At 44.2% G+C, this 25803-nt stretch overlaps 1 protein-coding gene across 2 annotated transcripts in view; it reads left to right on the forward strand.

The window, feature by feature from the left end:
• ncoa2 (nuclear receptor coactivator 2) overlaps positions 1–25803 on the forward strand; it is a 54715-nt gene extending 28912 nt beyond the window's left edge. Inside the window, exons 6-22 of one of the 2 annotated variants that reach the window (XM_085763449.1) lie at positions 1746–1923; positions 3548–3736; positions 6185–6286; positions 7548–7688; positions 8014–8161; positions 8699–10052; positions 15656–15893; positions 16103–16306; positions 16933–17136; positions 17640–17769; positions 17881–18046; positions 18145–18438; positions 19121–19198; positions 19350–19575; positions 20655–20832; positions 20949–21153; positions 22399–25803. In XM_085763449.1, coding sequence (XP_085619575.1) covers positions 1746–1923; positions 3548–3736; positions 6185–6286; positions 7548–7688; positions 8014–8161; positions 8699–10052; positions 15656–15893; positions 16103–16306; positions 16933–17136; positions 17640–17769; positions 17881–18046; positions 18145–18438; positions 19121–19198; positions 19350–19575; positions 20655–20832; positions 20949–21153; positions 22399–22410 — 4047 coding nt within the window. In that variant the 3' untranslated portion in view covers positions 22411–25803. Of the gene's footprint in view, positions 1–1745; positions 1924–3547; positions 3737–6184; positions 6287–7547; positions 7689–8013; positions 8162–8698; positions 10053–15655; positions 15894–16102; positions 16307–16932; positions 17137–17639; positions 17770–17880; positions 18047–18144; positions 18439–19120; positions 19199–19349; positions 19814–20649; positions 20833–20948; positions 21154–22398 lie in introns of both variants that reach the window. The other variant, XM_085763448.1, reaches the window with a different exon arrangement.

Consider the following 25803-nt stretch of genomic DNA (forward strand, 5'->3'; position numbering starts at 1 on the left):
TGTAAACTCAGGGTTGAAGCAACACTTGCCAATAGTGAGATTGTGACCTTTTTGTCCCAGGCTATCATTGGTGGTAAGACTGTGAGAACAGCCATATTTGAACCTCTCTTACAGTGCAGTGAAGGAAAGAAGTATAAACATACATATAGAATACATACATATTTAGAATTGATTGCAGCGAGACAGTAATGCTCTGACATGCTGAATATATACCATGTTCAGCAAGAACGTATGTGAAGAGAGATGCTGTTTGCAAAATAAGAATCAAGTCATTAATAACAGAGAGGAGAGGGGAGGAGAGACTACTCCCTTTGCCGTAACAATTCACTACCTGCTGTATATTGCACTGGGAAGAAAAGCAACACAGGGTCATATATCAAGACAATAGGCTCGGCGCAAAATTGAACAGGTACACAGAGTGTGGTGGCTGCAAGTGTATTTATTTAGAGTATATTCATTTGTAATGGCTTTAGTCATCTCTACAGTGTATATATAATCAGGGCATTGTAAATTAAGGTACTGTCTAAAAACATTATGCAAGAGTGTCTGGAAGAAAGCAAGAGTTGGCACTAGAGAGTGTTTGCTCTGTTTCTGTTTGCCCTACTTGTCCAGTACATGGCCTTTCTTCACACAGGGTGGACTTACACAACCATGTTGCGTTTTTGGAACCATTTCGCTCTATGCATTGATAGATGGGATCTGTCTAAGTCTATTTTCAGACCATGCTGTGTTGATACAGGCCAGGGAAAACATCCATCTCCATCAGATCATGTATAATCTAGGATGTTTTGAGGTTTTTTTTTTTCCTCCCCAAAATTTAGCCTGCTACTCGATTCCTGGGTTGCTGTACAATAGAGACATGCAGTTCAAGGCATTATTTGCTATGAATATTGTAATGCAAATTGATGCTAAAGGTGTGTGTAGTGTGTATAAGGTGGAGGTAATGATTATCTAAGCAGAGGTGTGGAGCTGACACCTTGGCAGTAGTCCCTTGTCTCTTATCTTGACACCAGCTTTTACAGTTTTACAACCAGCAGAATTCCTTTTTAAGGGCTCTGGGTGATTTGATGGCCTAATTGACACCATCTTGTGTGTAATGGCTGACCTGGGGCTGTATTTTTTCAATTAAGTGCTCCTCCTCCTTCACGTCCTCCAAGCTCTGCACGGCACAAGCTTTTATCCTGCTTTCTATCAGCCGCACCGATGTCGAGCATCTGCAGAGGTGATGGATATACGGAGCACGCAGATCACTAATCACCTCTTTTCAGACACTCTGCAGCTATGTGCAGCTTGAATAGGTTGTCCCACTTTCTTTCTTTTTTATAAATTTGCTACTGTTGAGGTGACCAAAGACAACCAGACATGCACAGTTTCCTCTATATGTTTTTATTTTGGCTTAATTTGCCCACAACACTGCAAATCCCTGTTGATGAACCAAGTATGAGAGTTCAGTACTAACACAATGTAATTACCCCAGAAATTTTAGATTTCAAGAAGCACATCATGGTAGGAACTAGGTTTTATAAATAACATACTCAGCTGCAGTGTTATTTGTATTAGCAGAGAGTGGTGGTGGTGGGAGGTAAATGTACTTAAACATGTTTTCACTCTCCTGCTTTCGCTTCCATTTCACTGTGAGAGATTTGTTCTATATTGGCGTAATGAATTCAGTAAACAAACGTTGTCTCTAAATGCTCTCTCTTTTTCTCTCTCTCTCTGTCTCTCTCCCCCTCTCTCTCCTGCAGGCCCTGGACGGCTTCTTCTTCGTGGTGAACATGGAGGGTAACATTGTGTTCGTGTCTGAGAATGTGACCCAGTACCTGCGCTACAACCAGGAGGAGCTGATGAATACCAGTGTCTACAGCGTGCTGCACGTCGGTGATCATGCTGAGTTCATCAAGAACCTGCTGCCCAAATCCCTTGGTTAGCCTCGAGCTTATTTTCCCTGCCAGTGTTCGCTTCGCTCTCCGGCTTTTTTCTACCTGTCAGTTTCGGTCTCGCTGTGTCACTTGTGTTTCGCGTCTCTCTTCTCTCTCTCTCTTTTCCTGACTCCGCATGTATGTCCTCTGTGTTGCATCACTCCTACCTCTGCTCTCATTTACACGCTGGCCTCATCTCTCCTGTTTTTATTTTTTCCTTACATAGTGTGCTCTTTCTGTTTCTCAACACCCTCACTTCCCCTCTTCTCCCTGTTCAGACAGGTATATTGTAGGTGGCTGTTTGATAGTGGTGTCAGTTTAATTAAAACAGCGAACTGTTCATGGTTAAACAGCTCCGGAGAGGCTGTGGGAAAGCTGCCGAACACAAACTGTTATGTAAGCTTTATATACACGGTTGGCACAGTGTGTAAGAGCTATAGGTTTTTCATTTTCTCTCGCTGATGCTCAACCCAGACATTTGCTCTTCCTCTTCTCCTCTTCCTCCCTCTCTTTTCACCTAATTAACTTCCTTTTTCGGCTCCTCTCCCCTGTCAGCAGCATCGCTCCCTATTTTCTCATCTCATGCCCTTCCTTCCCCCTTCTCTTCCTGTTGTGTGTTATTCACTCTTTCTCTCTGCCACACAGCATCACCAAGTTCCCATTTTCATGTTCTCACTTTCCCATTTCCTATACCCCCACCCCCACCCTCTATGAAAATCATTGTCTCCATCCTAGCATTACTCATCGCATGAAAACAGGCCATTTATTTTTGTGTGATAGACATTTACCTTTTTCTCTCTCTTTTTTATTTTTTCCCTTTTCCTTTCCCCCCCATCTCTTCTCTTATACCCATCACGTCTATTTAGCACCCAACCTCTACATCTCCTTCACTCAAGGGGTGATTGTAATGTATGTCAGTGCACCCCATCAGGAGCTCTCTCTCTTAAGTCCCTTCTCCCCTTCCTCTCCTCTCTTCTCTCCTGGTGCTTCGGATTGAGGTCTGAGTGCCCAGCCATCTGGGTGGGAGAGCGGCACAGAGCAGAGTACCCTGGAAACGATCAGTGGGCTGTGTCCCAGATACTGGGAGATTATCAATGCACTGAATGAGATCACAAACCAGATGGAGTGTGATGGGAGTTTGCGAGAGTGAGATGAGTTGTGTGTGTGTGTGCGACTGTGCGGCTCTTATTCTTTTTCTTTCTCGTGTGTGTATGCGTGTGCATGTCTGCTTGCACATGTGTGTTTGCCTGCGCCTGTGCAAGTGTTGGAAAGAAGAAGAAAGATTGGCAATGATATTTTAGAGGACATGCATATGGAAGCCTGGCATGGCTGTGGATAGATGGCATAGGGCTCAGGGTTTTAACTGCTCATTATGACTGATCTTTCCCCAGCAACTGCTCTCTCCTTTTTCTCTTTTTTTCTCCCCACTTTTTCCACCGTCTTTCTCTCTGTCTTGCTCTCATTATGTCTTTCACTTGCAGTGTGATAGCCTCTCTTGGCTCGCTCGGCGCCGCTTCCGATTTCCCCGTTTGGTTGTTCAAATTTGGCTGCCTTGAAATTTGTCAAATAAAATCCCCAGGAGGCTACATTGAAAAATCTCCTCTTTCCCCCTTCTCGCTCCCCTCTAGTGAATGGCGTCCCGTGGTCCAGTGAGGGTCCGAGGAGGAACAGTCACACATTCAACTGCCGAATGCTGGTCAATCCCCACAGCGAGAACCAGGACGAGCAGCACGAGCACGAGCCTCAGCAGCAGAAATATGAGACCATGCAATGCTTCGCCGTGTCAGAGCCCAAGTCCATCAAGGAGGAAGGAGATGGTACGCAACAAGAGAGAGAGTCTGTGAGAGCGGATAGAGAGCAGGGGCATCATTCGATACTAAAGTAGTGACCCTGCAGAACAAACTTGTACAAGATTAGTTCTGAGATCTGTTGAACTGCTTCCATTCCTGATCAATATAGTATTAGTCAGTCTTACCTTTTTAATGTTTATGATTAAATCTGGAGCAGTAATAAATGCTTAGATCTAAATATCCTCAGAATTGCTATAGTAATTATAAGCAGGAAATTTAAGAGTGGAATTGTGAAAAATGCTTCAAGTTTTATAGCCTCTAAATTGATATTTCCTGAAATACAAAAGTTAATGACATTGGTAGGAAGATTTCTAAAACACCATAATGACAGGAAGGAAACATTGTTTTAGATTTTTTTTAACACGGCAGAAAGATTAAAGAAGCCAAACAGACAAAGATCAACAAATCAGAAGACAAATTCAGAAGCATCTTCACCTTGTATCACATCACACTGACAGTGTACAGTAAGATGAAAGAATTCCTGTACCTTGATCATGACAAAAGGGATTTGAGACTTTCCTGGGTCAAAGTAAGCTCTGAATGCAGAATGGAAAGTGGGTTTAAATATGAATTTACATTTATGAACAGATTGAGATTCAGTCTCATAGCCAGTGTTGTATGAGAAAAGGGTTATAAGCAACTACTGAAGAGCAGCGCTGGTGCCACTCAGCTTACATCCATGAAAAGTTAAGTGACACAAGGGAGACGAGAGGCTGGGCAGCTGTCATTAAAGCCCATCTATAATTCATGCACATTCCTCACAAATCAGAGCTTATGACTCAGAGGGAAGGATGCGATTTAATCATGTGTATAGCATCGGGGAACCAGTCTTCTGGTGAGCTTCATATAGGTCTCAACAATAGCGTATTAATCGTGACGAATATGGAAGTAGAAAAGAGAAGAAGCTGCATTTGTGGTAGCCACTAGTATAAACATATGCTGACCTTTCCTGGGGAATTATTTTAATTGTATGTTGACTCTGATTTCTCAGTCACTGAGAGGTCACTGGGCTTTTCCAGTGGTTTCATGGGCTCAGACAGGAACTCAACATCCTGTAGTTTGAGAAAATTTCCATCACAAGAGACTGTAATTCGTCCAAAAATGTGTAAAGCATAGATTCACAGTGCTCTCAAAACATATGCAATATTATACATCTTAACTGCCGAAATCCTGTTTGCTCAGTGGCTTTGATGAGAGACCATAATTCCCTCCTGCCAAACTATAACTCAGTGGTTAATTAAAACGGTAAAGTAAAAATGCAAGTGTTTCACTCCAAATCTAGTCTCAACCTGTCTTTTCCCCTCTCTGGCTTCCTTTGTGCACCAGCTGCTTGCCAACCATACTTTGGCAAATACGCTAACTAGGACCCAGGCCAGAGGTTTTTTTGTGTGTGTGTATGTGTGTGTGCGTGGTCCAGGTATTTCTCATGTTGTGAGGACCTAAATCTGTTTACACCATCACATTATAGCTACTCGTCTTACTAATAGGGACAAAAGTCAAACCCTCGTGCCGTGAATTTTTACAATGAAGACATGTTGAAACGTTAGGGTAGGGTTAGGTTTAAGCAAGTAGTAGTTACGGCTAAAGTTAGAGTAAGTCTCCAGGAAATTGATATCAGTCAGTGTAATGTCCTCTGAGGTCTGACTGAGTGGCAACACGGGGCCAGTGGTTACAGTTGTAGCCATAGACGGAGACAAGGGAGGAGGAAGGAATTGCGAGAGATTTGCAGATCCATCGGCCAGACCACCCACAAGGCACTGTTTACAAGTCAAAATGAGGTGTGTGTATGCGTGTGTGCGTGCGTGTGTGTGTGAGAGAGAGGGAGCCCTGGCATGCATTTCTTAGCCAGAAATGTGTGGGATTATGGGTATTACTGGCACGGGAAAGTTAGATGGCTGACTTTTTGGGGTCATCCCAGCCCTGAACTTGGCATTGTCATATTATGTGTGTGTGTGTGCGTGTGTGTGTGTGTGTTGGAGGCGACTGTCACGACTGAGCGATGGCCATCTTTAATGTTTGGACCATGGGAGGTGTCATCAGTGTGAGATGGCACTGTAGGTGAGACCAGCCGGAGACATTTGCGCAAACACGCACTCATGCACACACACCTTCAAAGGTCACACTTCATCATTTCCCTTGCCAGCGATAGTTGCTCCTCCTCATGAAAGGAGCGGAGCTCTGATCCCCGCGCTCATTAATAACTGTATTAATTATGCTGCCTGGGAATAACATGCATTTCATTTTCTTTCCCTCCTTCTGTCTCTATCATTTACGCCCCATCCTCTCCTCCCCTCTCCCATCCCCCCCTTCATGCCTTATGTCTCTGTCCTGTCCCCTTTGTTACATCCTCTACATCATCTTTTCTGTACTCCGCTCCTCTATTCTCCCTCTCCTCCTCTATCATTTTTTTTTTAGACTTCCAGTCGTGCCTGATATGTGTGGCTCGCAGGGTGCCCATGAAGGAAAGACCCATGCTTCCCACGCATGAGAGCTTCACCACGCGCCAGGACCTGCAAGGTACACAAAACCGGTCATACAGCCAGGAGCTGCAGAATAGTATCATAACAAACAAAACACATCAAACCTCATTTCTTCCCCATGACCCATTTTTTAAGGTTATGCCAATAATTGCGACCAATTACTGTTGTGACTCCCCTCCTGACTTAATATTTGCAAAACAATTATGTAGTGCACCGCCCCCCACGTCACCTCATCCCACCACGTCACCAGCCCATAAATCACCTCACACTGCAGTTTGGGTATTTAAAGATTATTATATGGTTGGTAAAGGTCCTTAGGACTGAGCATGTAAAGTCTGTCTACGCTGTGGGAGGTAAAGTACCTGTCTGAACACTGGCACAGAGACGTAGACAGCTGTCTGTGTTTCACCTGGTCTTTGATGTGATTGTACTATTTCTCAGCATAATATCTACACACAGTAACTCGGTAACATATAGTAATTTCCTGTCGTGCCACACCCAGACCTCTGTAGGTGTCCATGTATGCATACAGTACGTTTGTGTGCCTGTGATTTATTTTTTTCATATTCAAAGCTGCAGGTTTTATTCTTCTCTCGTGGTTGTTTTATAAACATTTTTCATAAAAAGTAGTGCAACCTTTTTCTTCCTGAGAGATCTTGCTGCGTATTGTGCAACATTATAAAAAAGCTCATGTTGTGAATGTTTATGGAACAAAAATTACCCAGTCCCTATGGCTGTCATTCACACAGCAGTCTGCCTGTCAGCCCTTTAAATGCACCGCTGCCTCTGTTTAAATTGCAGTCCATTGAGGGACAACTGTTACATTGCTACAAGTGTGTATGTGTGTGTTGACGTGTAGAGTGGGAGCATTTGTTGACTTCTAAAGATAGTTGAGCCTAAGCTGTTCTACCTGTTGTATCAAGTGTCTTAACGGTGATCTTACTTCATTTGTACTGGCAGTGTTTTTACTTGTTTAATTGAATTCTTTAATCTTTTGTGGACAGGACATTTCTCATTACCACAAAGTACATCTCTTGCTAAAGCTTTTCATTAATTATAATTAAAATGTAAAATGAATAAATCCTCAGCATTTCCTCAAGCGGTGTCAAACCACAAAGCTGCTGCGCCAAGTGGCCCGGTGGAGAACATCTTCTGGTCAACAAGCTGCTCTACATATTTATGTTTGAGAGAGACATTAAATCCTCATCAGCTCAGCTAGTGTGGGTTTGTGCATGTGTATAGAAATCTGTGCCTCCATGTCTGACTAAGGCCTACTTAATCCGGTCCTCTGTGTTTAGGTAAGATAACATCCCTGGATACCAGTCTGCTGCGGGCATCTATGAAACCAGGATGGGAGGATTTGGTGAGGCGCTGCATTCAGAGGTTCCACTTACAGAACGATGGAGAGATGTCTTTTGCCAAGAGACATCAGCAGGAAGGTAAAGCTGTTAACTGCAAGTACTGTGTAATTCTTGGCTCCTGTCGGTTACACACTTAGGTTTTTCTGATGCCTTCGTCAGATTGTGTTAGAGTGCACAGTATTATGCTGATCACGGATCCCTTTTAACCAAAGCTAATGGGAAATTATAGGCTTCTCCTTCGACTTCCTCAATCCACTCCAAGCCACTGTCCAAATAAACAAATTTTACTGCAGTTTCAATGAGGGGGAAAAAAACAAAAAAACATCATATCTACACAAATGAATCATCAAGTGAAGATGTTTTGCATGTTTATTTACTGATTTAAGTACGTATGTGTCCACAGTTCTCCGCCATGGTCAAGCGTTCAGCCCCATCTACCGGTTCTCCCTCTCCGATGGAACCATCGTGTCAGCCCACACCAAGAGCAAACTGGTGCGATCGCCTGCCACCAACGAACCTCAGCTCTACATGTCCCTGCACATTCTACAGAGGTATGTCTCACTTTCCATATTGTGTAGGAACCAGAGAGACAAATTCTGCAGCGTGAACTTGCGTTGCATGTTTTAGCCTGTTAACGCCCTGCAGCACAACCTGATGGCTCTGTGTGTTCTGTCAGAGATGGAATAATGTGCAACTTCATGTTTGCCAGTGGTCTGGATCTCAGAGGAGATTGTCACAGTGAAATCAGACTCGAGGGTTAGTTATAACAAAACAAAACAAAAAACACATTTTCTTACCTTTTCCCTGTGTACATATATATTTCATATATTTCTGACTGTGTTTACCCAGTTGCCATTGAAATTTCTGCCATCAATACAATGCGCATTTTAAACAACCAAAGTGTGTTGTGCCTGAAGAACAGCAAAATGATACTGGAAAAAAATCAACAGCAAGGTCACACTTTCTCAGGATGAACCCCGAGACCCTGCCGTGCAATTTTCTCAATTTCCTAACTTCTACAGTAAATTCTTGGTTAAAAAACTGAATAAATCAGCTGGATTATCTGTGTGTTTGTTTTCAACCTCTAGGGAGCAGACAGTTTGTGGAATGGGCCAGGATATGGGTCCTGGCAATCAGGCCACAGGGATGGCTCCAAAACCAATGAACTCCTCCACTCCCTCCATGACTCCTCCAACCCCAGGCAGTTTGCCAGGTTCGGGGCCTCAGGGCCAAGACACTACCATCAGCAGCAACAGCACGCCTTTTTCCCCTCCAGGTCCTGCTGGCCCCAGAGAACCAGCGGCCATGGGCCATATGCAGGGCTACCGTTTTGGCTGCCCCCCGCCACACAACCACACCGGGGGCATGCAACCGCCACAGCAGGGCCCGAACTGGAGGATGAACAGCCCTTCTCGCGCTAGCCCCAGCCCGGCAGGAGGACCCCACCCACCTCAACAGAACTCTATGTTGTCGCCCAGGCACAGAGGAAGTCCTGGAGGGGCGGGCAGCCCTCGTGTAGCAGGAGGCCTGCACTCGCCGTCTCCGGCGGGGATGTGTGGCGGTGGACCTGGTGGAGCAGGAAGTAGTAGTGCGACTGGTGGTCACGCTAACAGCTACACGAGCAGTTCTCTGTCGGCTCTGCAGGCTCTAAGCGAGTGCCACGGTGTAGGACACGGGCATGGGCCCCCTCATGCACATACACTGGGGTCTCCAGACCGGAAGATAGGCTCCCCAGCAGGGGTCACACAAGGGTCAGGAGTAAACTCTCATCTGATGTCAAAAATGGGGGGAGGTGGCGCCGCTGGTGGTGCAGGAGACTCATTTGGCCCTCACACAGACATGGGGCAGGGGCATGCCCAAGGCCCGCCAGAGGGCAACCTAGTTGAGCCCAAGGAGGAGAGGGAAGGCCCCCCCGATGGCCACGACGCTCTCAACCGTCTTCACGACAACAAGGGCCACACCAAGCTACTGCAACTGCTCACCACCAAGCCAGAGCCCCTGGAGACGCCCCTGTCCCCCGGCGCAGGGTGTGAGGGCAAAGACCAGGCTGGGGCAGGGGTCCGGGGTTGCCACGCGGGCGGGAACACTCACGCCACATCCCTCAAAGAAAAACACAAGATCCTTCATCAACTGCTTCAGAACAGTACGTCTCCTGTAGACCTGGCCAAACTCACTGCAGAGGCCACGGGCAAAGAGCTTGGCCAAGACCAAGCCCAGGGTGCTGGTAGTACAACGTCTGGGGCAGAACTAACTCCCAAGCAGGAGCCCTTGAGCCCCAAGAAGAAGGACAATGCCCTGCTCCGCTACCTGCTGGATAAGGACGACACTGTACATAAGGACAAGGTCCCCAAGCTGGAGCCTGGGGAAGTGAAGGTCGAAGGGGGTAAAAACACCCACGTCAAAGCAGAGAAACCAGATGCAGGATACGACCGGGCTGAGCAGGTTAGTTTTTAACATGCCTTACTTTTACTGTGTGCACAAAGGAGCTATTGAGTTTTACATTTTGTCTTCCTGTTTGAAAAACAGCTTGTATTCTGAATAATTTCCCTCTCTGAAGTGATGAAGGGTGCTAAAGTTGCCCCAAAAGTCATTTTGAAACTTCCCTCTCTTAAGCCCACTGCAAAAACCAAAACTTGTTGCCCTGTCCTGCTCCACTTGCCTCCTCTCTCTATCTGAGCACTAATCTGGGTTAGGTAGCAGATGTTGGCTCCTCCAAGTCCCATGTCCATACCGGATGTTGCAGCTAAATACACAAACGGTCTGGCTGTTTGGAGGTCGAACAGGATTTGTGGCCTATTGACAGTCAGATTCAGATTTACACTCTTGTTATATACATTTAAGACATGGTGCATGTTTTTTTTAATCACATATATAAACACATCTGGTCCTTTCACTGCCTTTGTGTTGGCAGCACAAGCTGAGGGAAGCAATCCGCCAGCTTCAAACAACTGTGACATTTGGAAGGAACCCCTGTGGTTCTCTAGCCATTTGATCCTGTTTGCGTTTGGCCAGAATCCTCAGGTTTGGCACCAGGCTCAGGTCAGACCTGGCACTGAAAGAGAGAAGAGGAGAAAAGAGTAAAAGGGAGTGAGCAGGCAGAGTATTGCTGGTAAAACGCAACATTTCTGCAAAGCAGAGGCTGCAGCTTTCTGATTTCTCTAATGCAGGAAAGAAAACCAGTGCTTGGTGAGACTTTAACCGTTCACACAGGAAACCTGTGTATGATGCGCTCCACTAAACACACGTTCTAGACAAATGTAGTTCTATCACACCCCTCACTGCAAAACCACAGAATTACATAAAATTACATGAATGCCCTTCCACTCTATTTCTCTAATTATCCTCCTCTTCTTAGACCCAGTGGGTAATCTACATAGTTACATAGTGACTGTTTAAATGTCACTAACGTTGAACAAAAGGTTTTTCCTTTATATAAATGCAAGTTCACCCTTTTTATGAAACAGCAAAGCAGTACTCAAACCAGTCTTGATCCTAAGCTGGAACAGAGTGTGAAAACACATCGTGGTATGGAGTATCGATTGAGCCATTCAAAACGCGTACATGTGTAGGTTTCTATAGGGTACTGGAGGAAAAAAATGGGATTTCATCACTTTGTCACTCTATTATTATCTCCTTCCCTCTATGTGGCACCTTTTTGTAGACACGCTGTTGTTTTCCCCGTTCAGACGGAGGGGATGGTGGTACCAAATGTCGGAGAGCCGTGCCTGCTGGCTCTGTATGTACAGTATGTGCTCGGCCACTTGGGCGCATATGAAAAAGAGGAAAAGGTGATTGGATGAGTAATAAGAACTGCTGTTGAACTGAACAAAGAAGGAGAGATGAGAGAGGTGTAGATACCCCCAGGAGAGCCCAGCCTCGGCAGGCAGAGTGAAAATGATGAGCCATATGCTCCTGCATGTCCTCTCTGCTGCCATGGAGATAGAGGGGAGAGGGAGTGGTGTGTTTGTAGAGCAAGCTGCATACGCAAAACAATAGAGGGAAATAGAAATTGTGAAAAATAGATGTTTCATGTATATGGCTTGATATTGAGGGTTTCGTCCTCCATAAAGAGCCAGTGTACTTAATAATACAAACTAATGACATTACATAAATTGGTTTAAGTTCCGCCTCGTGTGGACAGGACAAATGAAACCGATGAATCCTGGGTTTCATGTTTAAATGGTGATAAAAGTGCTGATAGTTTCATGGTTGGTGGGTGTTTCCAGTTTTAACAGATACCGCTAACAATGAAAAGCAGCATTTGTTAGACGCAAAGTAAGCCACGGCTTCATTAGAGCCATTTTGTGGTGAGTGGGTTTCTCTTCCTTACTGGGGGAATCGCTGCTTGCTCATGTGTGAAAGATGACTGTACTAGTCAAAAAGTCCACTCATCCTTCTCTCTGCTAACCTCACCCACTGTTTTCTTGCTACGCCTCTCTTCTCTCTCTCTGCCTCCTTTCCTCCTCATTATTGTGTGAGGGCTGAATTATTGATGGCTGGAGCAGAGCTAAATGAGAAATCAGAGCAGAGAGCAGCAGTAGCGGCTTAGCTGATGGCTGAAGGAACTATAGGTATGGTTGACTAGTCCCATGGGCCTGTGGGTGGCAGGATTATCTCTGTGATTTCATGTGTGTGTTCATGTAAACATACTGTCTCCCAAAAGTAAATAATCCAGAATTTGCATGCAGTTAATTTAGTTAATGGTTTTACCTTCTCCTTATTCTGTTGGAAATGATGATACTGAAATACCAGATAAAGTTCATTCTTATGAGGAATATTGTAGAAAGGATCCTGAATTACATGGTGGTAGTGTGAGTTGTTCATGGCTTTGGTTTGTGAAATCACTCACTCAGCTCACTATTGAGTATTTCTTTTCTATAAAGTGACAGATGTAGGTCACAATAGCCACAGCCCCTCATTGACCCTGCATGTGAGTGAGTGGGGTAAATAAAATAAAGTCAATTCATACAAGCCAGTACATGATGTTAAGAGTTTATTCTGCTGGCCTCAGTGCTTCAGCTTTCCTTCCTTCTTCCAAAGTAAGAAATAATGTCAAATTGCATCCCAAAACAAACTAATTTCCATGAGCACTCACTCTCGGGCAATTTCACGCACTGTACCAGAGCTCATACACGTCTCTTTGTACAGTATGTGCAGGGTTTACAAAACCTGGTGAGCCAGTAATCATCTGACAGACATGGAAGGAGGTATTTTTATATTTATGTCAAATATTGGTGACATAACTCATCCATCATTACTCAGTGATGCCATGGCTGTACATGTATATGTAAATATGAATGTTTGAACATAGAAAAACTGGGTTTCCTCGAATTTCCTCTTCCATATTAATTGCAACTTAAGTTGATTTCCTCTTTTCGCAAAGAACTTTCTAATAGTGGGGCCAGCAGAAACTAGTGGATGGACAATTTAAAGCACAAGATATTACGAAAGGGAAAAAATCTATTATTACAAATTATTTCAGTTTTTGTAATTGCATTTATCTCATATAACAGCAAAAAGGAAGTCCTTCATCATGGCATGTATAATCAACGCAATCAATGTTGAAGTCTTGTGACTTTAATAATTCAGCCAGTTAAGCTCTTTCACATAGGGCAAATTATAGAGTTTGTGCAAGTTGTTTTTGTTACTTTTTTGCTCACAAAGACCAACACAACACAATTCTAGGGTGAAATGAGTTTTCCTTTTGCCACTCTTGACAGTGGCACTTCTGCTTTACCCAGTTTTCTCATTTCCCTTTCCTATAAAATGACATGGACCAGGTCACAAGGGCACAATAACAAGTCTGTATTGACATCAGGGAAATGGATAGGTAAGGAATAAAAGACTAGATTATAACGTGCACATTTATGCACAGGGATGTTCTTTTTTTTCTTTTAATTATAAAGTAATCACAATGAAATAAGGACAAGAATCAATTAAAGCTAAGATTGTTTTTCTCTCCCTCATCACCAGCCAGTTTTCCAGCTAGGTAGTGATGCAATCTTGTGTGTTAAAGATAAATAAACAAGTCTGAGTTTTAAATATGCATAGAAGCCCTCAAACAAACTACATCTTGTAATGTATGTACAGTATCCTTAGCTGCTCTCTTCCAGAGTGAGTAACGTTCTGCTGTCAAGATGTTTAATCTGTGATCTCTAAATGGGACATGGCTTAAAGCTAAATATTTAATAATCGTCATGTTGCTGTACAAATCCTTGCTATTGTAACCTTACTGTATGTGGCCAAAATGCATTTCCTGCATGGTTTACATTACAGGCAGAGACATGCATTGGAGGTAGAGGGTAACAGGGATTGATAGAAATAGGACCCATTAAGGGTAAAAGCAACGAGAGAAGTCGAGAGAACAGAAAGTAGGAGGAGAGAGAATTAGAGAGGAGGAGGAAGAGAGCAAACTGAGAGCGTACAGGAGCATTACATCATTCCTGACCTCATTAGGGCTTTTCTCTCTCCCCCACCGCCACCACCCCCCACCCCACTCTGCTCCTCTCTCTAGCTCTCCCACATATCCTGTATTCTTGTCTGCTCTGTACTATCAGCATTTTGTGACTGTTGCTCCTTGTGTATCTAGAGAGTTTGTTTTTTTGAAGCAGGATCCTCTGAGGCGAAGGAGCAAAAGATCCAGCAGTTAAAAAAAAAAAAAGTGTTCCAAGGCAGGACCAAGGCTTTATAGTCCTTGGCCACAACAGATAACTGTTCTGTCAGGCATTTTTGGCAGCCTTGTTATCTTCAGTAGCATTCACATACCTAAGATCCATGTCCCTGTCTACAATGGTGAAATATAACATTGAACCAGTGGCCAGTGTGCTGGTTTCCTGCTGTACAGTCACGATCAGTTGTTGGTGTGTTGTCACTGACTCACTGAACGTGCTGCACTCTGGTGGCCTCTCACAGTCACTGCAATTTATTTATCTAAAGTCCCTCAGGCCACTCTGTGAAGAGCTTTTATCACCTGTGTTAATGTTGCAGTTCAATTTTGACCCTAACCTACATTTTTTTTGTCTGCCATTAAAATGACATTCATTTCAATAACACCGCCTCTTGCTTCGGCTTTTGTAAAGGTAATAATGCGTTTGCTTCTGGTGGGCTGTGCCAGGTCGGTGTTCGTCAACGGTACGATACATTTTTGGAGGCCTTTGGTTGTCTGGGTGTTGTACGTGACTGCATTATTGAGGTGTCCCTGTTATTGCACCGACCCACTATGTGTCATAGAAAGGCAGCAGAGACCGCGCCAGTGTCCTAAAACAAAATCTGTCTCCGGGAGATTCATCTTTCATCGTTCCAGCAGTGAAACAAGACCCAAGCATGGTTTTGTCTTTGTTTAAGATAGTTGTGTGAAAAACTAAACAAAAACTGTCCAGGCAGTCCAAAGCTTGGTTGTATGTGAATGTAGCTTTGGGACTGTATTGAGTTGGCTCAATCCAGCTGTTTACAGTAGCAGGTCAGAGAGCAGCTCAGACTTTGGCACCAACCAAACTCCTGCTGCCTCATGCTGCCCACCCCCCCAACTCACATCCATACCACTCTGCATAAGGCTTCAGTTGCCCAGGTTTTTACCATTTCTTCTTCTTCAAGTGGGTAAAACAATAATGTTTATGGCAGTATGGCTTTCATTGCGTGCTTAAATATTGTGGACTATAAAAAAGGAGAGCATCTGTAGTGTTTTTTGCCCGACACCAGCTGGTAAGCAAGGAGTAGTCTGTGAGTCTTATAAGCTAAGTTAAAGTGAAGTGTGTCCTAGATTTGATGGAAAGCGGTCCATTTTATCCCCGGGTTACTGCTGTTGTTATAAACAAGGCCAATCCTGCTGTTCTCATCTCCAAGATAAAGAGTCCTCACGCAGGCGTTGTCATGCTTACAAACCAATTTTGCTCTCGGAGAGTGTGTGAGACTGTAGCATGTATATTTATGTGTGTGCGTATGTGTGTGTGTGTCTGCAGGTGAAGCAGCAGTTGTTTTCTAAATAGAGGGTTTAAGAGATTCGTCATTTCTTGTTTTCACTCTTTGTCTCCGTGTGTCCTCTCTAGTCGTCGGAGCTGGATGACATCCTGAACGACCTGCAGAATGCTCAGCCGCAGCTCTTCTGCGAGCCGCGGCCCGTTTCGCTGCCCAGTCCCATGGACAAACAGAACATCATCAATGACATCCTGCAGATGTCCGAGACCAATCCGGCCATGGTACAACAGCAGCAGCAGCAGCAGCAGCAGCAGCAGCAGCAGCAGCAGCAGCAGCACAGGGGCATTGGCGCTGGCATGGGCCCAACTAGTGAGTGTCATACTTACTAGGAATGGAAGTAAACACAAATGTTTCCCCTCACAGCAGACCACGTTATACTAAAACTTAAGTGTTCAGAAAATGCTCCAGTCATAAGGTTATGATGTTTTGAGTATGTATCTATAAAGGTGATCTACTTCCACACAAGATTTTTCAGCTGTTGTGCTTTTTAGCTAAAACTTGTCTATTCTTATGTCCAGACTTCGGAGGTGTCCGACCGGGCCAGCCAGCCAGGGGTCCTGTCAGGAGTGTGTCGCTGGACATGAATGTGTCCCCCCAACCGCCCTCATTACAGTACCCTATCAGGGCCACCAGCCCATACGCGCTTATGCAGCAGCAACAGCAGCAAGGCATGGTGGGAAGCCACGGCATGATGACTAACCAGGCTGGCATGGTCAATGCAGGTGGGTGTGACGGTCATACCTTTGCAGTGACAGCTCATAATGTCATTGTTTATCTGTGGGTGTTGCTAACATTGTTTCTAAATGTACTGGACATAGTCACACTTTCATCAATGCTACCTAAAAAAAATTAACAAAGCTACCTAAAAAAAACTAGAAGGCCTCAAACTAAAAGGACTACAATTCAACAAGAACTGGATTCATTCTAACTAAAGGTATCATTGTTTGATGGCCATGTTTCAGTTCTGGCTCACTATCAAATGTAAATCTCCTTTTAGCTCTCAATGTGGTGTTTTTCAGGACAGCCAAAACGCATGTAGCTGATTTCCAAATTCTGAGGAAACACCTCTTTCCCCTCTATCTGTCACCCTCACAGCCTATTATCTGTTATGTAATGGCACAGTGACTCATTTCCTGTGACAGGAAGTCGTCAGGCACCTGCACTGGCACAAAGTTCCTCTCACTGTCGCACCCACATATTAGCATGACCTCAAACATCGCCCCGGCGCTACATGGGTGGCTTTTCCGATGATATTGCATCATGGTGACAGAGAATATCCCCTGAGCTCTGTTCGCAGGCATCTCTCACTTATTTCTTGTCTCCCTCTGTGTGTTGTGTGCTCCTCCAGGACTCATGACTCCAGGTGGTCCACGGCCGGGCATGCAGCAACAGGAGGGCTGGGTGGGTTCGGCCTCCGCCCCTCCTCTGGGAGCATCCGGCCCTGGGCAGCAAGGTGCCATGCAGGGCAGGATGGGGCCAAACAGTGCTTCCATGAGGCCCAACAGCCAGCCGGGGCCCCGACAGATGCTCCAGTCCCCAATGATGGCCAATGGTGAGTGCATTGTTTAGTCTAGAAACACAAGATTCTCTTTTTTTCTTTTTCTTTTTAAGAAATTGACAACACGCTGTTGATTTGAGCTTGACCAGACACAGAAACGACAAAGTAAAATTCCCCAACAATACAACAGATTCTAAAGCATGTTATTATATTATATTATATGTAGAAGCCAGGTTTAAGTGCTTACATTTGATGCATTTCATTTTGTCAGATATTATTCATTTCATTTAAGCATAATCATCAGCTGTGGTCCATGATGCAGGGTGTCTGATGACGCTGAAGTGAAAATACCCCAAATACAAATATTAACTGAATTTGAAAGGCTGCCACCTGGTGGTTTACGAGAGTATAACACTCATTTAAAACTGCAGAAACTTGCAGTCTGCCTTTTCCTGGGTTTTATGGGAAATATAAACCATTTTCAGTTTGCCTGTTTGTTTCCTGAATTGTCTACTCTTTTCACTGAATTTGTTTTTTTGCCCCCTCCCCGCATTCAGCCCAAGCTGACATGGACATTGGTATGGTCAGCCACCATTTCTCCCAGCAACAGGCTCCACCCAACCAGACAGCCCCATGGCCCGACAGCATGATGCCCATCGACCAGACGGCATTTGTAAACCAGAACAGGCAAGCTATTTAGATTTCTACATTATCATTATTTATTATTCATTTTGCAAAGAGTTCACCATGGTTAATATGGAGTTTACTAAGTCGCTTCTCTGTGGTCTCTCTGCACAGGCCGGTGCACTCAGCTCCACAGGACGACTTGTTGTGCAGTACGGGACTGAGCTCTGGTGATGGCAGTGCAGTAGATGAGGGGGCCCTGATGTCCCAGCTGTACACCGCACTAAAAGACTTTGACGGTTTGGAGGAGATCGATCGTGCCCTCGGGATCCCTGCACTGGTAGAACAGATCTTTATGTTAGACACATTTCTCTCCCTCTGAAGAGGTTTCTTCATCGGACCTATTTTTCTTAATGTTCCTGTATCCACTTGTTTCAGAGCCAAACCCTGGAGCCAGACCAGTTCCCTCAGGACCCCTCAATGATGTTAGACCAGAAGCCCCCTATGTACACCCAGCAATTTGGTCCCCCACCATCCCATATGGCCCAAAGGGGCTACCCTGGCGCTCCCATGCAAGAGCCAGGCTTCCACCCCATGTCTGGCCAGATGGGTCCTCGGCCAGGTTACCCCATGATGAGGATGCAGGCGCGGCCCGGAATCAGATCGGCGGTCACCCCGAACCAACCTAACACACTACGGTTGCAGCTTCAGCACCGGTTACAGTCACAGCAGGTAACACGTGCATCTAGTGATACTGTGTATCGATTGTTCTGACTTACCCACTCTGTTTGATCAGCAGCTCTCAGCACAGTTGCGAAATTATCCTTTGACGTCTTTTGTCAAGTTGACATTTTGGCAGTTTATCTGTGCACACAACTACTGCCTGCCACCTGTTGGTCTTTCAGTTCACTTATTGGAATAATGTTCATCATGTCTGCCTGAAATTATTATGAAACAGTTTAATATACAGGCGCATCTCAGTAAATTAAAATATCATGGAAAAGTTTATTTATGTTAGAAATTCAATTGAAAAAGTGTAACTAATACATTATATACATCCATTACACACAGAGTGAAACACTTAATGTCTTTTTATTTATTTTTAATTTTTAACATGGAAATGTTGGCTTTCTGAAAAGTATGTCCAACTATATACATTCAATACTTGGTTGGGGCTATTTGAATTGAACTACTAGCAATGGAACCTTTCCATTTTATTGAGATGCACCTGTAATCATTGATTTGTTATCTGAAATATACAGTCTTTTGTTTTGTTTTTTACTATTTGTAAGATGTAGGAAATAAATGCAGGTCATTTAGACATCAAATGGAAATGTGCAAGATTTTAGATGAATTTCAGTTCATTGGTGGATTTTTAAACTGACTAAACTAAACCTCTTCTGTCTCCCTGCAGAACCGTCAGCCAATGATGACTCAGATGAGTAGTGTGTCAAATGTGAACCTACCTCTTAGAGCCAGTGCTCCAAACCAGGTAGGTCCCTGCTGCACTATATATAGTATGTCTGCACAGACCTGTCGCATTGAGGTGGTGTTTATGTTGGCATACAAATCTAGAGTAATATATATAATGTAGAGCTGATTTATTATTTGTTCCGCTGTCTTAATTCCCCTCTCTCTTCCAGGGGACCATCAACGCTCAGATGTTGGCCCAGCGACAGCGGGAGCTGCTGAGTAATCACCTGAGACAGAGGCAGCAGCAGCAGCAGGTCCAGCAGGCGCAGCAGCAAAGGAGCATGGCCATGAGGGGCCCGGGCCTCAACCTGCCCCCCAACATGGCCGCCGGAGGCATGAGTAACCCTCGGATCCCCCAGGCCAACCCCCAGCAGTTCCCCTACCCGCCCAGCTACGGTACCAGTACAGGCCTGGCCTCGCCACCTCCCCCTACCAGCCCCTTCTCCTCCCCTCTCTCCCCCAGCCTGCCCTCTCTCCCTCCCAACCCTCAGCTCCACCTGCATGGCACCTCCTCCTCTTCCTCCACCTCCTCCTCCTCCTCACAGATGATGATGGGAAACACAAACATGATGGGCGGACAGTACGGGGCCGTACTCAGCCCCCAAATGCAGCACAGTGCCTTTCAGTTTCCCAACTCAGGTACTCCTCCCACACCCCAGCCTACCACACACACTCTACCCCTTACAACCTGTGTGTGTGTGTGTGAGTGCGCACCATTGTGTCTGTGTTGATGTGACTACAGTTGCACAGCATCACATGCTTTTGAAAAAGGAGCAATCATCTGATTTGTTATGTTGCTGATGACTGCATTAATCAGGTGCCATGGAATGAGCCAAATCATGCTGCATATTTACTCTTTAATTTCATAACATGAGTAGTTATCAGTAAGTGCTGTTTTGTAATTATAGTTCTGTGCACTGTCCAAAATGGTGCCTCGGCCATACACTCCTTTCTCCACCAGGGGGCACCAAAACACAGAGCTTAACTTGGCATACAACTGACACCTGGCTCTAAAGAGTGTGACCAGACAGGGCAATAATCAGGCCTGTCCCTGTCAGTCTGATCTGGTAATCTAGTATAATTCTCACTTGTCTAATGACACGTTTGACTTGTCCCTCACTCCTCAATCTGATTTTGTCCCATTGGTTTGTACCAACCAGTTAGAATGACCTCTGTTTCCCTTCTCTCCTTAACCATCTCCTTATTCCTTTACTTCCTGGTTGCTTTGCCTGTTCACTGCTCACATGCATGTAGGAAATATCAACTGCCTTGTCAGTAATTAATATATGTGCGCTTGCACACTAGTCATCACGCCTGCTCGTTCTATTCGATTGCCTGTCCGGAGGTTTGTCCTCATGTGGCATGTTTGTGTAAACTATGTGGAATCCTAACAGTGACTACCCTCAGGTCGACCACACAGGACCTGCAGAGACTCGACTACAAATAAGTGTACTGTTTTGATGCATCCACCTCAGGTATGAGCCAACAGGCAGATGGAGGCTTTGGAGGTCCCGGCACACCACAGAGCCCGCTGCTTTCTCCACGCATGGCCCACACACAGTCCCCAATGATGCAGCAGGGCCAAGGAAACGCTGCTTTTCAGGGCTCCCCTGACATGAACGGTTGGCCACAGGGCAACATGGGAGGCAACAGGTAAAAATGGCTTCAAGTTCCCTCAAGTTCCCTCCCCTCTGTTGTGCTTCAGTACTTTTCTTTAGAGCTCATCTGACTCCTTAACACATCTTTCTTCTCTCCTCCCGTATCCCCAGTATGTTCTCACAGCAGCAGGCGTCACCGCAGTTCACCCAGCAGAATAACAGCAACATGTACAACGGCAATGGTATGAACCTCAACAACGTCTCCATGGCCACCAACATGGCAACCAGCAGCATGAGCAGCATGGGCCAGATGGCCGGACAGATGAGCGTCACATCAGGGCCCTCACCCGGCTTGCCCTCCATGGGGCAAGAACAGGTAAACACCACCAGTCCCAACACATAAAGCCTGAACAAGGGGGGGAAATGAGGAATCTTTTGGTGTTTTTAGAAGAATTACCCAAAATGTAGTTTTAGAGAAATGTCTTTTTCAGTCAGGCAGCATGGCCAGACCAAATTAGAGTTTTTCACATTGCCCAGTAATATCCTGAAGCTGTTTACACCAGTGCCCTGTGGTGATGTAAAGTCAGACAATTTCAGAGTTGAAGCCTCGGAGGTTAACAAAATGGACCCTTTCCAGTTTTACACAGCAGTCAGGGGACCAAGAAAAACTAAAAGCTTCATCTTTCTTTCTCTCCACTCCACACTGCTTCTGTATGTGTTTGTCTTATCGTTAGACCCTAAGTGTTTGGGTACACTTATTGGACGGCCGTGCTAGTGAATAATTTACTCAGTAGTTTACGTAACTCCTCTCGCCAGAGTTCTGTTACTTGACTTGAACTTAGAGGACAATGATGTAATTAGCAGCAGGCACTTTAGAGCCAGACCATTTAGACTATATAGATGTTACCATATGATGTTCAAAGGCTGGCCTGTCTGGACTGTGGACTCATCAGCTGCTTCATTTAACATGGAAAACTTAACTCTTGTGGCTCAAACCCATATTCTGTCTACACTCAGACACATTGCAAAGTTTGATCTGGCAAAATGACAAGTCAGACCTTTGCTGGCACAGAGACAGCTGCGATTACATCTTATCTGACATAGAAATAATTCACTTTGTCCACTATGGTGCTGTTTCTGGTGATTATCATTCGATTAATATCAACAAGGTTAATCCTTCTTCCTTTGTCTCCCTGGTATTGTTAGCTCAGTGTGTAGAATGCACCGCTGCTTTCCATGATGCTTTTAAGCCCAATAAAGGCCCATGAATATTTAACCAAGGTGCTGCTGTTTGATTGTCTGCACTTCAGACAGTTGTAACATACCAGTATATCTGTCACTTGATTTATTCCCCTTCCAGGATTATAGAAATATATTGGCACTTAGATTATTTCAATTATTTACTGTTTGGCCATTAGTGCAGGCTTTTGTGATTTACTGACTTGCTTTAGGCTGGATGAGTGTTCTTAGATGGTTCCTAATTGTTTATAGTCTTTTGCACACGTGGCCGATGAGTTCAAGTTCTGCAGGTTCAAGTTAACCAGTCACCTGTGTTGTACAATTGTGTGTTTTATGAAATGATCCACAAAATTGTGAATACATGTCTGTCATCTCTCTGCAGAAGTACTGTTGACCCTCATGGAGTTCTTAACCTGAACCTCAGTGATCAGCTGGTGCAAGGAGCGCGTCGGCCCTTTAAAAATTGTACAAACATGTAAAACCAACCGACGGCCCCTTGAACCAGCGAGGCCGTGCCCTGACCCCGTCTCCCCAGCCCAAAATTTGCCGTCTGTCCCCCGCTCGGGCCTCTCCGGCAGGAGCCGGAGGAGCCCGGCCCACGAACAGACACAGGAGTGTGAAGAGGGCTGGGGAAGGAGCGTGGATCTCTGTCCAACATGCCTATCCCTCCTGGAGGAGAGCCTCACGATGAGCCAGTCTGTCTGCCTGTCCAGCTGCATTCACCGTAGTGTGACTTACTGTAGGCCTCCTGGTGGGGGACGCTGACTTACGGGGACAGCAGTGGGTGGGATCCCTCGTTCTGATGAATGTATTCCTCTCAGTGGACAGCGGCCATTTACAATCTCATCTCAAAAATGACGTACACTGATTTTTTTCTTTTCTTTCTTTCTTTCTTTCTTTCTTTCTTTCTTTCTTTCTTTCTTTCTTTTATGTCCTACTTTTCTCACAATTGTGACATTTCCACATAGTTCCAAAATGGCAGCAAAGACTCCAAGTTATGTTCACAATTATGGATGGAGCTCAAACACTTAGCCGGTTTTGCCTTTTTGCTGTTCTTTATTTTATTATTATTATTGTTGTTGTTGATGTTGTTTTTAGTTTTTTTTTTTTTTTTTTTTCTTGTGAGAAATAAAATGTAGATTGAAGATATATGGTTGAAAAACTGATCTTGAAAAACACTGCAGAAGAATGGTTTGAGTGGAATGGTGATTTGTATGATTAGACTAATTTAGTCAAGAGGTTTCTATAGTGTATTAAATTAAGTTTTATTTTTCTGTATAGATTCATTTTAATTATTGTAGATGATTCTTTATCCTAGTAGCAACAAGAAAAAATGTTTCTAAAAGTGTGGAAGAGGCACTTTTTTATCATTTTAACAGTAATGGTTGTATTCTTTCTGACAAGATTCTTCTGTTAACCTGAATAATGGATTATACTTTGGTCCTGTAGTTTCAGAAGAAGTAAAATATGGTTTAAAATGAATTACAGAGATTGTACATACCAATAAGTAAGACATTTTCTTTCCTATTTATTTTATTCCTTATGGTTTGGTTCCCCCTGTCTGGTCACAACTGCTTCTTGAAACGGAGCAGGTTTTTTGTTTTTCTTTTCTTTTCTTTTTTTTTGTTTCGTTTTGTTAATGGGAAGCGGAGTAGGAGCCTTTGTGTTCTGATGTTCTGGTACGATGCAGACAGGGGTGTGGGTGGGAAGTAGGGAAGGGTTGTAAGGGGGTGTGCTGTGTATACAGTGTACAGATTATCGCTTGCTTCTCTGCTTTTAGCATAGAACACAAAAAAAAGAAAAAGAAAAAAACAACAGGACAACTTCAACACAGCCATACAATAACTCATAAAAATAACAGAAGTGTGCTTTCTATGTTGTCTGGAGTGAAAAATGCTTCATACAAGCTGCTAGGTGCAAACTGTTCTGGTGTGATGTAAACAAGCAATAACGATTACTTGAGAATCTCTTGGGGTTTTTTTGTGTTTTTGTTTTTGTAATTTTTGTACAGTTTCCTGAAGATAAAGGACACATTTTTGCTCCATGTTTGGATGCAGTATTAAACACAGTTTTTTATTGCAGTTTGTACCAAGAAAGTCTACATCCACACACAGCGTTCCTATTAGATTATGCAGCATCGGCTGAGGCCTGGAGAGGGGAGGTAGTCTGTGATCCCCCTGTTGACACATGCCCTCTCTGCCTCCAGCCATTCTTCTATAGCAGAGGTCAGAGTTAAGACTGCACGGTTCATGAGACCTGCTCTGACAGACACTTAGCCATATTTTATGACCTCAGGCAGTTAGTTCAACTATAAAGTGTTCAGTAATGACATGCTATTCTTGTGCCCCAGTAGGGGTTTGGTTTGACCTTCACAAGATCTAGAGCAAGTCATCTTCTCTAACCTCAAAAGTACATTTTCCTCAAAGAAACAAAACTTTTTATATCAGCTATTTAAACCCAGGACAGACTTGGAGCAAAGCCAAATAATCCTCACCTTTCAATTGGATTTCTGAATTCTACCAGCTTTTATTTTCATCGTGAGAAAGACGACCTGTTGGTTAGCACGCTTTGAGGCCCACAGAAATCAAGAAACCTATGATGATGTCACTTCACAGGGTCTAATATAGATGTTGCAGCATAAAACGGGAAGAGAATCATTCTGAATGTATTGTCATTAAAGGCCTTAGGATGTGACTGATGATGTTTTCCTGTCGACACGTTGGGACCGCGGTGTTGTACCACGCAATTCTCAGCACTTAAACGGAGGAAGTTTCCCATCGTTGCTTCTTTTAAAAAAACAAAAAATCAAGTTCTGTACAAAAGTTTGAAGCTGTAGCAAGCCAACTTTGGGACAGAGGAAGTCTGCATCAGTGTTTTCGGTTGTCATCATGGCAGATGTCGTGCAGTTGTTTCGCTGTAAGGCCTAACAGGAGACCACACTTCTTTGATAAATGCTGTTTTGATTGTAAAATACAGTCGTGCAGATCAAGCCTTTTTGAGCCATTTTAAAGAGTGATTCAGAGCCCTTTGCAAATTTCCAAAGATTGTCAAGATTTTGAAGACTTAAAGCCATGTGGTAGCAATGCATTTTTTAGCATTTATAATGAGGACAGGTGCAAAGAAATGATTTTGCCCCTTACAAATATCCAGGCTTTGGACCCACTAAACAAAATATTTTTTCTCTTTAACTTATGGTTTTGAAGAACTTTAAATGCCCTTTTGTATTGTCTGCCAATTTCTTAGAGCTAAGATGCAACCTTGAAATGCTAAAAACCCTAGCATAATGCCTTAGATTTCGTCCGTTCTCGTTCTTGTACATTACACCGCTGTCTGTATAAATTTGTATAATGACTTGTGTACAATATTGAATGGGTGCATCATAGTTCAACTCTTCTCAGTTGCTGGAGACTCGATCACAGTTGGACTTTCCCCTCATCATTGCTCTCCGTTGTGTGTTGGGTTGAAGTTGACTCTGTTATTTCATTTCCCCCCTCCACTGTTTGTATGGAAAAGATGATACATAGGGATATTGAAGCAATATGTAATATACTATATGGACTTTCTGAAGAAAGCTTACTGTTGTGTTTTCCCAAGATATTTTTTTTTCTGCATTGTTCACAGGAATCACACTGTACACCCGCATCCACCTTTGTACCCCTTAGTGTGTGAGCGTTTTATGCAAAATTAGATATACAAGAGAAGTTAAAACCACAGTTATGCAAGTTGTGAACTAATATGGCTTCGCTGATGCTATTTGCCTTGTAAATAAAGAATTCTGTTATTGCAA

Source organism: Trachurus japonicus, chromosome 20 (genome assembly GCF_045865225.1).
Source record: "Trachurus japonicus isolate A0001 chromosome 20, Traja_1.0".
NCBI classification, from domain to species: Eukaryota; Metazoa; Chordata; class Actinopteri; order Carangiformes; family Carangidae; genus Trachurus; species Trachurus japonicus.